Source organism: Schistocerca gregaria, chromosome 5 (genome assembly GCF_023897955.1).
Source record: "Schistocerca gregaria isolate iqSchGreg1 chromosome 5, iqSchGreg1.2, whole genome shotgun sequence".
Lineage (NCBI taxonomy): Eukaryota > Metazoa > Arthropoda > Insecta > Orthoptera > Acrididae > Schistocerca > Schistocerca gregaria.
The window spans coordinates 309219981-309235859 of NC_064924.1; the positions used below are offsets into that span (position 1 = coordinate 309219981).

Sequence of the window (15879 nt, forward strand, 5' to 3'; positions counted from 1 at the left end):
GCATTCACTGATAATGCCAGTAGTTGTACGTAACAAATAACTAAAGGCTTCCTACTGCAACTGTTAAGGGGGGTAGGACGTCAAACGGACCGACTTGGAGCAGGAGAGGCACCACAGGACATTTTAATTTCCACTGTCTATACTTTTACAAACAAAATTCATAAAACTTTCTCAGCGTGACCAGGAAGGATTCAGAATTCACACTCATAGCAGTGGAAGTTCGAAAACCTAACAAAATAATTTTTTTTTACATGTGAAATTTCATCATTTTTTTCACTTACTAATGGCAGTATTTGTTGCTATAGGTACACTTTTCTTCATAAGTTAGAGAGATTCTTTGATGAATTGTACACAGCATACAAACCATACTTAAAGGTGTATGAAACTCTAGAATTTTTTAAATCTATTAAAAACTGTGGTAAAAGTTGAGGTAATTAATTACAAAATTTGTGTTTTTCCTAAACATGAAGTTTAAAATATAACAGTTCATTCGCTTTTTTCATAAATTAAATAAATTCTAGAGTTTCATACACCTGTGAGAATGGTATGTATAATGTGCAAAATTCATCAAAGAATCTCTCTAACTTATGCAGAAAAGTGTACCTATGGCAACAAGTGCAGCCTTTAGCAAGTGAAAAAATTATGAAATTTCCCACGTAAAAAAAAATTATTTTGTTATGTTTTCGAACTTCCACTGCAATGAGAGTGAATCCTGAATCCTTCCTGGTGATGCTGAAAAAGTTTTTTGAACTTATTTGTTAAACTATAGACACTGAAATTAAAATGTCCTGTGATGACTCTCCTGCCCCAAGTCGGCCCGTTTGACGTCCTACCCCCCTTAAAGCAGACTTTAGGTGAAAGATTTCCATTAAGTTTCGTTACATCGAAGTTTAAATTTAAAATGTAATGTAAAAAAATGAATAGCTGAACTAAAGCTAAGATAACGTTTCATGTAATGTGGCTGGCAAAATAAATCGAACTCACACTCAAAGAGTGTATCCTGTGTCTCTCATCGTTTAAGGTATGTTGCAGGAACATGAACCTACAATCCACAAACTACCCTCCTGGCGAAATACAACAACTAATGTGCTACATAAACTGTACGCTCAGGCAGCCTTCGAAGTGCTCGTTCGCCAATTTGCACACCTCGCTGTTGGCTACAAAGGATAACTTACTCGTTCGTTCGTCGTGTAGTTCTGGCTTCATTCACGTGTTGGCGTCGTATGTTGTTACAGGATTGCGTTGCAAATCGAGGTTTTCTCTGTAATACACTTTCTGGGAGGAATCTCTTTACGCCAGTGGGCTACCCGAAACCCATTAGTACTCCTCCGATCTTTTCTTCGGGAGTTACCTAGCCATTTCGTTCGCCAATGACCTCATGACCACGAATAAAGAAACATAGAGTGTCTTGTGTTCTAGGCGCGCAGTCCGGAACCGTGCGACTACTACGGTCGCAGGTTCGAATCCTGCCTCGGGCATCGATGTGTGTGATGTCCTTAGGTCAGTTAGGTTTAAGTAGTTCTAAGTTCTAGGGGACTGATAACCACAGCAGTTGAGTCCCATAGTGCTCAGAGCCATTTGAACCATAGAGTGTCTTGAAATGTCCTGGTAGATAAAAACTGTGCTGCACTGAGAATAGAAACCGAGGACTTTGTCTTTCTCGGGCAATGCATACGCCTAGATCGATAGTAAGAGTATTGCTCCAGAAAGGCCAGGTTCCGGGCGCGTTTCTGGTCCGGCACAACGTTTTAATCTGTCACGAAATTTCAGAACAGCGCATACTCCGCCGAGTACTGAGAGATTCATTCTACATAACGTGTTTCGTTTTCATTAGCCGTTGTTGCAGTAGGTAAACTGTCTGTCCCACGTGCTCCCCCCAACCCCCCCCCCCCCCCTCCCCCCCGCGAGCAGCCTCCTTCGTTTGCGCTGTGTTTCCTTGCGTTGTTACGGTACCATCGGCTGTAGTAAGTGTGTAGAGAAGTAGTTTCATTGCTAGACGGGCCGGCGCGGGCCGCCGCGGGGCACCGGGGCCGCGTCGACGTGCGCGTCAGCGGCGCCGTGCTCCGGGCGGCCGGCCCCGGGCCGCCCCCAGCCTCCTGCCCGCTCCCTCACCCGCAACCTTGTTTTGTTTCTCTTGTTGGTCCTCAGGAGTGGAACGACGTGAACCTCAGGTGGAACTCGTCAGAGTTCGGCGGCGTCAAGGACTTGAGGATACCGCCGCACCGCATCTGGAAGCCAGACGTGCTAATGTACAACAGGTATGGCAGCGGACGTGCACTCCTCTAGCCCTCGCGCACAACACTCACGACTCACTCGTAGTGATCGAGACTTCGCCGAACTCTGCCAGGACTTTCTTTCCGTTTTATGCTGCGCGCCACCGGCACACCTTTTCCATCCATTCGTTTTGACCTGTGAAGAGTGCAAATGAGCTTGCCTCTTTACTCTCAAAATTTGCAAAATCCTGGAAGTGGATATCTTTAAATATGTTTGTTGCCAAAATATATTGACACTAAACTTATTCATACATAAAGGTTACCTTCGCAGACAGTAAGCACACTGGGCTATATATTAATCAAACTGGTTACTTTTGAGCATTCGTAAGCCACGACACAGAAGCGGTGTATGCTTGTCAGTCAAGAATCGTCGCTTAAGATAAGTCCAGGTGGAGACACGTCAGATTGGCACAAAGGAGCTATCGCGTGCTGGACCTGCCGGTGGCCACACTGTGAATGAAACTGCTCGTTTTGTTGATGTATCTATTCGGGCTTCCAATGTGTCTACAAGGAACGGTTACAAGTCGCAGGCATGTAACACGGCGTAAGACGAGTTGTAAAACAGACTGTCACCTAGAGGGACCAGAGACGATTGCCATGTCTTGTCAGTGACAATCGGATTCAAACTCGACAAGAATTTCTGCCGTCAGTGAATGCAAGTCCATCTCAACTAGTTGCCGACACTACGAAGCAACGTTCATGCAATGGATGTTTGAAACCATGTATTATGTACAATGCCGTTCGTTGCTCACGGCCGCACATCAGACCACAAGTCTTCAGTGAACCGTCTCTTTTCAGATGATGCACCGACAGTTGAATGAGACGCAAAGCCGCAGTATGTGAAAGGCGTATTTGTGGCCCGAGGTAGCTGTCTCGTAGTTTTCACTTACCATGTAGTCGTTCCACTCATTCAGGGTACCGCAAACACGAAAAAGGCCGTTTATTTCAACATTCTCGGTGACGAATTGTTGCCCTTTCTTCTGTATCTTCATGATGAGTATGCCGTGGACACTCCCTCATCCAAGATGACAACGGCCGTGTTCACATGCCTGCGCGCAAACGTTCCTGATTGACGAACACTCCAGCACCCTATGACACCTGGGCTGGCCTACTAAATCGCCCAATCGTAATGCTGCAGAAAACGTATGGGACTATTTGGAAGAGAGGGTGAAACGTAGCAATCAACATTCCTGCTCTACAGGATCCGATTAGCGATGGCTTCATCTGAATCGTCATACCTGACCCGAAATGGGGCCTTTTTCAAGGCTAGAGCCTGATTTGGACAGTGAACTATTAGCATGATGTCTCTTAGGGAATTGGCTAATATTTGGCCTGGTGTGCTTGGCTACAAAATTGAACTTCAGCAGAACGAAAAATGAAATTTGGCGAATGCCGATTGTTGAACAAGGCGCATCGAAAACAGTGGGAATAGCTGATGATTGGATTCCTCAGGTAAGAACCGGAAGGAAATTTTATACCCGAATGAATTTGGAATTGTTTAGTTTCATAGTTATGAGAAAGCCATATTAAAACGTGTGAAACTCTTCTTTAAACTTGCCACTTGGTGAATTTTTCAAATGGTTCAGGTGTCTATCTTATAGGTGAATAGTCCTCAGCGCGTTCCTATGGCTTCATCTTTGACAGATGTTGCTTCATACGTCGGTTTTTCCGCAATACTATGTAAAGAAATTTGGTAGGTAAGGCGAGAGGGAGAGTTAAATTGTTCTTTACCTATCCATCCACCATTATTATGTGCATTAAGATGCATTCGGACTGACACTGCCGAGTGTACTACTGCGACATTATCCCTCTTGCCTGCTAAAATCATCCCATCCTAGTGAACGTAAGAAATTTATTAAAATAATTGATACATTTTTCAAGAACCAGATGAAACACATTCATTTGAGACAGTAGCCATAAAGACTGTGTCATAACACGGAAAATAATAATTTCCGGACACTTGTTGTTACTGCTTTTCTGCTTATTATTGCATGAGGATTCCGATTCATCGCACTTGCTCACTATTTTCGATTTACCTTGTATATATTCCTAATATTTCGTTTATAGTAAAGAAGATACAAATTATGTAGGGGAATGACTTATTTACAACTGCACACTTTTCCGATTGGGTTAAGACGGAAGACCTCTGGCAAGATCTGTCGTCAGTTGTAAAAATACTGTAAAAGTTAGAGACCTTAGCTATAGAATTTCAGTTTTCTGTTGAGTCAGACAACATTTCCGATCTCCTAGAAAAGTATCATGCTAGCTACAATTGTCCTCTGCTTGTTTCATTTCAGTAATATTAACAAAAAGATAGATCCATAAAATGGATGTGCCACAAATATTCAAACGAGGGTTTGCTAGCAACCATGTTTCTATCTGAAAAAGTAAAACGGAACGAAAGGAAAATGGCATGAATAGATAATCCACATGTATTGTCTTTAGAAATGTGAGAATTTAATATAAACGATGAACGTTGTTTTCAGGGTCAAGTTAAAAGAAAATACTACATAGTACTGTAAGGAACGAAACAAGTAAGTTTTGCATATACACATGTGAACTGAGGAGATGAGAAATTCAACTCAGGATGAAAAAAATTCGGTATTCAAGCCAATAGAGATATTCTGGAGAATCGATCAGTCAGCCGACTATCTAATATCGAGAGCAAATGTGTGGATAACTGTATAAAGCAACAAGTCCTTCCATTAAGGACGATATATATATATATATAGCATTTACCCGCTTAGACAAATAGCATCCTTGCTTAAATTCTGCCACCACACGCAATCAACTATATACAGGCTTCATATTAGCTGTAGCTATTAGCATGAGCTATTATTTGCACTTTTCTTGGTCTTTGGCTAAGGAGCAAAGATTTCAGCTGTTTATTAAGTAACTAGAAGGTTTATTTCATCTATTGTACATAAAACGGAGTTGCCTGGAACTTGTTCTCAATACTCATTTTGTATCTTGATTTTAATTTCTTGCTGTCGCTGCGACGAACCGTGGAGAGAGAGAGAGAGAGAGAGAGAGAGAAAATCGGAAGGCGAGGGCCCCGAGAAGGGAAGTACCTTCTTTCCAGAATACCTCTATTGTGTCCTGAGCGAGCGAGAATGTGTGTGAGAGTATGGCTGTAGGATGGACACAGCACGTGCGATCAGCAACGGCCACCGGCACCTCGTACCGGCACCTCTGCTTGCCTCTCTTGGGTTTCTATCTGTCTCTATCGGTAGGACTAGACAACAACAATCAGGGTATGTAACGCTTCCTCTCTCTCCCATTGTCATTTAAACGCCATTTCAATAAATTGAAAAGCAACCAGACTTAAATGGAATGTGATAGTGCCATTATTAAAAATAACTTACCTCCTTTTGTGCCCTGAGACAGAAAAAAAGAAGAGATGAAAACAAAATTATAACACATTTAGCTGGCATGCATTCATTCACATTTCGAACTTGCTTAATTTCATATACGATCTGTCATTCTCTGAGCAAAATAGTAAACTAGAATGTATTGACTAAAAAAAAAAAAGGTTAACTTTAAAATTACGTTACCTTTCATTTGCCATTTTATAAATTTCGTGTTCTTCTCATAACAGACACAGTTAAATTAACTGTTTCAGTTGTGCTTAAGGAAAAATTAAGGTAAATCCACTAGAATTCTCTTTTCCATGAACCAAAAAACTACACATTAAAACGTACTTATCTACTTCTAACTAGCAGTTCTTAATCTGAAACAATATTAAAACGAAGTGTCTAAATATTTCGCAGGACTGGCAGGCTGACAGGCATTGAAGACGGTCAGGACGACCTCGTCTCTCACCAGATGGCTCTGCGGACGCTGGGCAGTGACGACTTTAACCTCTAACTAAAACATAACTCTAATACTTGGCTGGCTGACGGCCACCCTAAGTATACGCCACAACTTCTCTGCTTTCTGTCAGACTCCTTTTCTTGTTTTTTTTCTTTCTTTCTATGTTTTCTGTAAAATAAACATTATCATTTCGCCTGTACAGTGTAGCTCGTTCCACGGGAATCCACTTGCCCTGGTTCCGCACACTCTGATTGTCGCCTCTTAGTTGATTCAAAGGATTACATTAACGTAGTAGACCTGGCAACATCGCGAATTGCGCGTCGCCGAATGAACAGACTGAGAGTGCCGCGTTTGGCCACAAAGTAGTGTCTTTGACAGTCCTGTAGTACAGGAGATTTTATTCGTAAACTCGTAGAGCTACGAAGTGTTTGTAACTACTGAAAATACGGTATGCTGAGTGTGACGAATGTCCATTGAGTAAATCACTACGCAGAATGGAGCAGAATTTGAAATGAGCAGAAACACGATAGGTAAAACGGAACACCTCCGTTGAATTCATCCTTAAATTAAACGCCTATCTATGCGTCAAACTGACATTCGAAATGTGTGTCTTCGTCTGAGCTACAAATCCGTCAATCTGGAAGGTGGATGGATTTCTGTGGCAGATGTTTTCTTTTCCGCTGGTGCAGACATAGTGAATTCGACAAAAGTCGAGGTTTTCGGGAGCCAAGAGCGTTCTGCAGCAGTAATATCGTGTTTTTTTCTTCTTTCTAGAGTTATAAATCGTAAATTGTATGCATGAACATATTAAATACTATACAGCGATACGCATATATATGAAGGGGTGCTCGTCACGATAATATGGTAGAAATGATGCACAAAACATATGAAGGCAGTCATAATGCATGAAGTGTTCATGGCATAGTAAATTATCGTCCGTATCTGATGGAAGTACATGATTGTCTTAAACGGTATTTCCTCTACATCGCTATCAAATGAGTCTACATCTGTCTAAAAACTCATGACCGTTAATATTACTTCATGGACAGGGTGCACCGATGTATAATATCGAAGCAGAGCTAGTGTTATTTATACCGAAAAACTGCACTCGAGCTACTTATTATCAGAAATACAAAAAAAAAAAAAAAATATTTTCGTCTCGATGGCGAAGTATTTTTACTAACATATGACTGGTTACAATGCAGTATCCCCCGCCACCAAAATGACTGCAGATAGCACGTCAGTGTTAACTGGAGTATCGTAAGTTTGCTCCTTAAAATACTGCGGTTAGCATTGACGGTGCTATTCGTAGTCAAGCATTTTATATCTGATGACTGTGCACAAGACGTTGTAACCGATATTATGTTAATAAAAAAAAGATTTTCGATCCAGACGGTAATAGATTTTTACATTAATAAACAGTAGTGGGATCACAACATCCCAGTTATTAATTAAGGTTGAGATATGAAAGACGTACCTGCATCGGTAGATCAGCAAATAACCATCCATTATAAAGTCCTTTCGGTGATTCGGTCTGACCATTCGGGGCGCGCTTGTATTCTCTGCGTATCTTTCATCGACAGTTATTCTGGTGCCAAAACAAAGCGCGCTCAGTCTGCCATATTCAGCGATTCGCGAATGTCGGTATCAGCCGGCGATGCCTGCGGAAGCTAACTGCAATATTCCGTGAAACAAAAAAAATGTTTCCTGTAAACAACCACAATTATTTAAAAGAAAAAAAACAAAAAAACCTAAAATAAATACCAGAGCATAACGTCCTTCAACGGGCTGCACTGTAACATGCTTTCTGTGTTAAAGTGTTTAAATTTAATTTAAAATAATTAATATTTACATACATGGAAGTAAAAAAAAAAGAATATTTACTCTTTGTGTGACCTAATAAATAACTAAATCAATCAAAGGGGTAATCCCGAGCATCAGTGCCCGGTGCCAGGTACGGTCTGTCAGTTGCCGTTGTTGTGGGCCACTGTGCTCCCTGCGGGCTGGTGCGAGACACATTGCCGGCACACGCCGCCAGTGTATCTCCTCCCAGTCCGGCTTCTCGTGATACTCCCACATACCATTCTCCAAATTCTCATCTTTTCAACAACGACAAACAAGTAGACACATTTAAAATACTTCAACTGTTCTGTTTAACAGTACTGCTACTATAAATTTTGCCTTTTTTCTCAAAGAAAGTATTTTTGATTTCTTTTTCTACTCTTTTAACTGTGACGATCTATGCAGAAATTCCTCTCTGAGTTTTTAATTTTTTTTTTTTGTAAATGAAATTTGAGATCACACTAGATTAACTTACTTTTCTTGCCTGTAACTCTGTTGTTTTCAACTTTTCCACCACAAGTGCTGATGAGGGTTTCGACGGGACGTATCCAACGAACGTTGTGGTCAGAAATAACGGTAGCTGCTTGTACGTTCCACCGGGCATCTTCAAGAGTACATGCAAGATAGACATTACGTGGTTCCCCTTTGATGATCAGCGGTGTGAGATGAAGTTCGGTAGCTGGACCTATGACGGCTTTCAGGTACCCCAACAGCATAGCAGAAATGCCATTTCATTGTTAATTCTGAAAACACTGTTAATAGAGATAATCCACTCACTCTCCATATAGTCACTGCATGTCACGTATAGAATTTTCTCAGCCTGTACTAGTAAATGTGCAGTAATTCCTCTGCTCAACTTAGGGAAGTGTTGCACTCTGCAAAGAACGCGGACACATAGACTAACTTTGCAGAAGATATAGCAATGTGTATGATGCAGAGTTCCATTAAAACTTGACCTCATCTACGGCGACATACATGTAATCGTGTGTGGCTTTGTAGCGTTACGCTCTGAACTGAGAAATGTGTCGTTCTCAGTCGCAAATGCTTCAGAAGTGGCCGTAGACGATAACATAAAACGTGCATAATTTTTTTTCGGTAAGAGTAAAACCCGATATTTCGGCGACTGCCAACGTCGTGACCTTAAGGGCCACGGACGTCCCCTTTCCCCTTCCTCAACGATGAATACTAATGTCTCGCTATTGAAATTAATGGCAATGATGAGTTTGCACACTGACAATAGTGACGATGGAAAATATAGATCAGGTTTGAACGACCAACAGATGACGGATTTATTAGACTTGAAGCACAAGGATTGGGGGATGACAGGGGGGGAAGTATGTGATTCTGGCGTTTACATTAAGGGAGGTAGGACGTCAAACGAGCCGACTTGTAGCCGGAGAGGAACCACAGGACATTTCAATTTCCACTGTCTATACTTTTACAAATAAATTCATAAAACTTTGTCAGTATGGCCAGGAAGGATTCAGAATTCACCCCCGTAGCAGTGGAAGTTCGAAAACATAACGAAATAATTTTTTTGCATGTGACATTTAATCATTTATTTCACTTACTAATGGCTGCATTTGTTGCTATAGGTGCACTTTTCTTCGTAAGTAAGTGAGATTCTTCGATGAATTTTGCACAGCATACAAACCATACTTAAAGGTGTATGAAACTCTACATCTTTCCAAATCTATTAAAAACTGTGTTAAAAATTGAGGTAATCAAGTATAAAATTTATGCTTTTTTTGTAACCATGAAGTTTAAAATATAACAGTTCATTCGTTTTTTCATAAATTAAATAAATTCTAGAGTTTCATACACTTGTGCGTATGGTATGTATGCTGTGCAAAATTCATCGAAGGAGCTCTCTAACTTATGAAGAAAAGTGTACCTATAACAACAAATGCAGCCATTAGTAATTGAAAAAATGACAAAATTTCGCACGTAAACAAATATATTTTGTTATGTTTTCGAACTTCCATTGCAATGAGTGTGAATCCTGGATCCTTCCTGAAGATGCTGACAAAGTGTTATGAATTTATTTGAAAAAGTATAGACACTGGAAATTAAAATGTCGTGTGATGCCTGTCCTGCTCCAAGCTTACCCGTTTGACCCCTTAAACGATTTAAGGGAATCAGAGCAGACCGAAATTTCGTTCGCCTGACACTGATTTAAACAGCCCACCGTGCTAACCACTGCGCCAACTTATTTCTTGTGATGATGATGATGATGTTTTTACCAATAACGGTGATGGCGAGAATAGATACACATCAAGAGATATCGGCCAAATATTCGCCCTTAGTGTCTTACATGCATTAACAGATACACGAACACAAAAACTAGCCCTTCCTCACATTTTGTCTGCGACAGTGCTGTCGCAGGAACAAATATCAAATAGTTGAAAGCCTCCGGTTACAAACAAGACATTCGGGCAGTTCCCGTCAGTTTGAGATAAATGCTGAAACTAGTACTTTTTGTCTAATATTTCCTATTGGGAGCCTCCTTATCCCAGTCAAAGCTGTCTGGGAGTTGATTAAAAAGAATTAAGAGTTCTACAGCTTACGTAGGAAATGAATTTTGGAGAAAAATGAAAAAAAATCTGTGATGGTTAAATCACTGATGTTGGTGATGGTTAAGTTCCCTGATATTTTGACGATTGTTTTATCACTGAGGATTAAGACGATTTTTACCAGTGATGACAGTGACAAATATTTCATCCCTGGGGAAACTGTTGACGGTTTTAACAATGAGGATGAAGATTGTTTGGTCACTGACGTTAATAATTATAGTGAGAAGTTACACTTCCACAATGTATTTGACCAAGCTTAACTGCAGATTGTATTTCATCTGTAAAATATGCCATGAAAATTGCAAACCCCATAACTGTCAAGAATCTTTCAAAATTTGCTATGCTTTTTGTGTCAGTCGAAGCCATATTTCAGATTTTCCGGGTGGCTTCGGGATACCGCTCTTCGGCACAATATTTCACAGACTTATTCGCTGATATTTCGACTGCGGGAAGAGCAGGGTTCATACTTCGGTCCGGCCATCGAGATTTAGGTTCTCTACGTTTCCCTAGTTGAACTGAGACAAACGCCGGAATACGACTGACTTTCTGTCCCATCCATGACCGATCTGAGCTTATAATCCATCTCCAAACATACTCGAAGAAACCTTCACCGCCGATCCTTCAGCTGCCAAAATATAATGAACATAAATATGAAATCGCCACACTGGATGCACAATGGGAAGTTAAGTCGCGAGAGCCCTAGAAATCACACCGATTTGTTAGTCCGAAACCAGATATAAGAACTTTTTACAAGCCACCGCACAAATCCTCTGTTGATCCGTTATCTGTTGTAGATGGAGAGAACTGAGAAATGTTATTTGCCACCATCAATCACGACGTAATATCCGTTTCATGTCACGTGAGTATCACGTGAGTAAAATGGACGAAAACTGTTATGGAGGAAGAAAAACACATTTACTATTATCAATGCAGAGAAAATTCTCGTAACTACATGCAACGTAGATTTTTACAGTAAAAATGAGAATGGTTAAGTGAAAAGGAACCGCACCTTAAATTATTTTTTTTCGGATACCTTGAATGTCCTTAACATTTTGAAGAGCACATAGCAAAATCGTGGTTTCTCAAATATCCGTTTTCATGTTTACTGGAAATAACTTCTCTCACACTCCTACTTGTACTTACTAGTAGATCATTTGTCTATAAGAAATCGATGACAATCGCCTGTGTTCCAACTGACGCGTGGACTTGCTTTTCACAGCTGGATTTGCAGCTACAAGACGACACGGGCGGAGACATCAGCAGCTTCATAACGAACGGTGAATGGGATCTCCTAGGTATGTACCACTCGACAGTGCGACTACCCACACAGCCAATCTTTTCATTACGAGCACCGCTTTGTGAGTACAATCATTCTCTGCGAAACAAGAAAACGAAAAAAATAGTTCAATTCAAATTCAGATTGCTTGCTCAGAAATTTTACTTCAAAGGCAGCACGTACTTGCAGTACGTGAAACAATGTCTGCTCTAAGTTGTTTGATGATTTTCAGTCCTCAGTTTCACTAACTTAAAATTCTAGACCTCATATTTCAATAATATCAGCAGAAGAGTTTTTTCATTCTCGCATATGTAGAACATACTAAAATTTACAATGCTTATGTTTCAGATAACGAACGAGCGAAAAAGGGGCCCCTCTCTATATATAGTAATGAAATCACTGTAACTGATGTGACCTGTCACTTTTTCACTCGTTCTATTGCTTGAAATCCTACTTAACCCGAACTCAGCGTGTAGTTAGATTCTAAACAGCACTTAGGGACCCATAATTGCAGAACTGTTCCAGAAGCAAGAATTTTTCTCCATGTTGTGGAAACTTGAGAAAGAAAATATGGATCGTTACGTAGTTTACTACGAGCTAAGTCTACTGGAGAAACGATTTTAAAGTTGCTGCCCTCTGAGAAAATTTTTTTTTTTCGTACTTACTTTCTGTCTCAGTGTCAGTAAGGTAACGGTAAAACCATGTTGTATGGTAGCCTTAATGAACGAGAGATGTAATTTCACAGTCTTCGTACCAAAAACAGATTTACATTAATTTAGTGATGTATACGAAGGTCGAGGCACGATACAAGTAACTAATCTCTTCTTTTGTTGTACTCACTACAAGTTTCGAAAATTCAAGTCAATCGGTAGGTGATAAAATTTGGTTTATATACCTTCTCTATCAAGAAACATTTGGATTCTAGTAATTTGTCTTTGTTAAATAACTGGAGAGCAGTATGTTCTAAATAGTTATTATTAATTTTACAAACGTTATGTTTACTGACGTTACCTACTGTATTCTAACGATTAAAACCTAAGATTATACTTTACTGTATTCTTTGTGCAGTACTGTATAAAGTGCCTCATACTTGAAGAAAATTGTTAAAGGATCCTTAAAAGTCGCAGTTTTGTACCTACTGAACTATTGAAAATGAAACAGTTGCGTATTCACAACAAAACGATGTGACGAATGTATTGCATCATATTTTATTACATGTGCTTCGAGTCACAACTCGAAACTGAAGACATCTCTCGATCAGTAACACAGCAGTATCAGAGACTGTTTACTGCGTGTGTGTGTGTGTGTAATTTTTTTTTCATATCGAGTCAACTACTTCAAAATACTTTTACTCAATTGTTCTATCAGGTTTTATGTGTTAGATACTGATGAATGGGATTTTAGATTCGGTTGTCAGAAATATACGATCTGCTAGAGACTAACAATCAGAATCAGTGACATGAAGACGGCTCTGGCTCTGTTTTGTCGACCCTTGCATCGTCTTTCTTTGCCAGGTAAGTAAAAGCCCTCTACCCTCTCCTAGTTCAAAAGATCCTTGCGGAAGGTTCATGTACCAGATGACAACAATGGAAATTGTTCGTCTCGGTTATAACAAGGCGACAAAATAATCACGTGTCATCAGTATCATTATAGTCTACAATTCGTACCAGGTTGTATAATATTTCCGAAAAAAAATATTGCGTGAGAACGGATTTAAAGCTAGTGACCACTAATTCGGTGTGGCATTTGTTCCAGTAGAGACTTTGGAACACGGAAAGTGACATTATCATTGTGTTTTCGTGTTGCATATTCTTGCTGTGCTCCGTAACTACACATGCTGCGTACGGGTTGAGGAGGAGCTTCAAACAGGCACGTGGCGCCGCAAAGCGGCAGTCGCTCGAACTGCGACGAGTGTGCTGCGCACTGCTCATTTTACGCATGCGTCACGCCGCGAGCGCGCTAACGGGCCCTGTTGTATTTTCAACTTAACGTTTAAGTCATTCAGACAATGAAATTTCACTTACTTTTCTTCTTTATTATTCTCTGATACTTTCAAGTCATTGCCAATACATTAAAGAAATGAATTTTATATGTCTTAATTTTGAGCTGTCACAAAATCAGTAATATCTTTTTCAAATGAATTAAATTTTTGTAGCAATTTTCACATCCATTATGAGAGGTAATATTGGATAGCAAATAGCTCTGTAAAGCGATACTGCTTTTGTTTGATTCAGTTGTTCGATGGCAGGTAAACGCTGGAGCAGTATTGAATGACAAAGCTGTTTGTAGTACAAGTGCGGTTAGGCGGGGCGGTGTCAGACTCCTAAAGCTGCGGCACAGACAATGAAAAATTTTTCCATTGCCCTCTGTTGATGGCTACTCGCCCAAAACAGGTGCAACACGATGCCGTCCCATCTAGCCTCGCATATGTCTTGTGGTTTTTAATTTATGACTACATATATTGCTCAATCTGATTCTAAATCAAACGAGAAGTAGCTTAACAAATCTATATGGCAGCTCCATTGGTTTGAGGAAAGCCCTGGCCGAGGCAGCGCCAATGGTGTAGTGGTTCAGTATTGGACGCGAGAGAGCTCGTGGAAGGCGAGAAGTTTGAAAACTTGATCACAGACCGAACCCTTGTGAGTAGGAAAATTTTTCCTCCTTTCCCTCCTTACCTAACCTGCCAAAATGCTTCATAACCTCCGTTATTTCCCTTTTCTATTCTTTCTCTAGTTTAAAAAAAGGCTATTACAAAATGAACAAGAACTTTCAAAGGCTTTCCTAAAACCATATATAAATAAACACAGATGATGGGGCAGCCCAGAGGTGTAGAAATGCTTGCCCCATTGCTTATCAAACTGTATTTTTTCCCATTATAAATCAAGTACATAAATAAAGAGCAGCATAAACTTTCAGTTATTAAATCAAGTGATTGGAATTGGAATGGATAACATATGAAGTTATACGATTAAAATATTTTGTTTTGATTTTGTTTGAATGCATCATTTATTTGTTCTTCTCTTTCCTAGAGAGCTTCCATCTTTGCTCCTGTCCTTTATTTCTTCATTCCAGGTGTTCCCGGGAAAAGGAACGAAATTTACTACAATTGCTGCCCCGAACCTTATATAGACATAACTTTTATCATTATCATACGGCGCCGGACCCTGTACTACTTTTTCAACCTTATTGTTCCATGTGTTCTCATCGCCTCCATGGCTGTTCTTGGCTTTACTCTGCCACCGGACTCAGGCGAAAAACTATCTTTAGGTAATATTTCTCGCTCAGGTATTCATTCATTTTGTTACGTATTTATATCCTTCTTCAGCCACTCTTTTTGTTTAAAGGTTGGCTTCTTTTTTCTTACCTATGATTTCTCAAAGTTTTTTGTATTCTATGCCCCCCTTTCCCTTGTTTGTGCTATATTTTCAGGCATGCCAGGGGAAAAGAACGTTAAAGAATATGCTTGCTGTCCAGAGCCCTACGTTGACATAACTTTCGTCGTTCATATCCGGCGACGGACCCTGTTTTACACGGTGAATTTGATCGTTCCTTGTGTAATGATCTCGTCTATGACACTCCTTGGGTTCACTCTACCACACGAGTGTGGAGAGAAACTAACATTAGGTACAGTAAAGTTCTCGCAGGAGCTTCCTTTTGTCTAGCATTTGTGAGCAACTGTAACATGGCAAAAAATTGTTGCACTTTTCACAGAGTAATTTTCTCGTATTAACTAAATGCAAACCATTTCATTCAATGCTAATACACATTGCTTGCAGCATTTAAATCAACCGTTGTATGTAGCTTACTGTACACAGTTCTGTAATGATTAAGGTGTCATAATTATGTTACAAACATTTGCCTGATAACGGCGGGAACATAATTTTTAATGAAAATGCTGACATACTGGAAGTTCCTCAGAATATGTTTCTTATAGTGCGGTTATGTTTCTGTTGAGTTGTATTGCCTGGACATTAGGACGGCACTTTGTTTTCATTTATATCCCATGCTTATATTTTCGTTTCGTTTTGTCCATTGCTTGCTTTGCATGCCCAGACTCTTGGTGGTTGGTTCCTTGTCGATCAGACTAAACAGAAACGATAAT

At 40.1% G+C, this 15879-nt stretch overlaps 1 protein-coding gene across 12 annotated transcripts in view; it reads left to right on the plus strand.

Moving 5' to 3' along the window:
- The window catches only part of LOC126272147 (neuronal acetylcholine receptor subunit alpha-7-like), an 881076-nt gene that overhangs the window by 588322 nt on the left and 276875 nt on the right, over positions 1-15879 (plus strand). For 7 of the 12 annotated variants that reach the window (XM_049974770.1, XM_049974772.1, XM_049974771.1 and 4 more), the window contains 4 exons: positions 2149-2258; positions 8449-8629; positions 11721-11796; positions 14850-15044. In XM_049974770.1, the coding sequence (XP_049830727.1) occupies positions 2149-2258; positions 8449-8629; positions 11721-11796; positions 14850-15044 (562 nt within the window). Of the gene's footprint in view, positions 1-2148; positions 2259-8448; positions 8630-11720; positions 11797-14849; positions 15045-15206; positions 15402-15879 lie in introns of all 12 variants that reach the window. The other 5 variants (XM_049974765.1, XM_049974766.1, XM_049974764.1 and 2 more) reach the window with 1 other exon arrangement.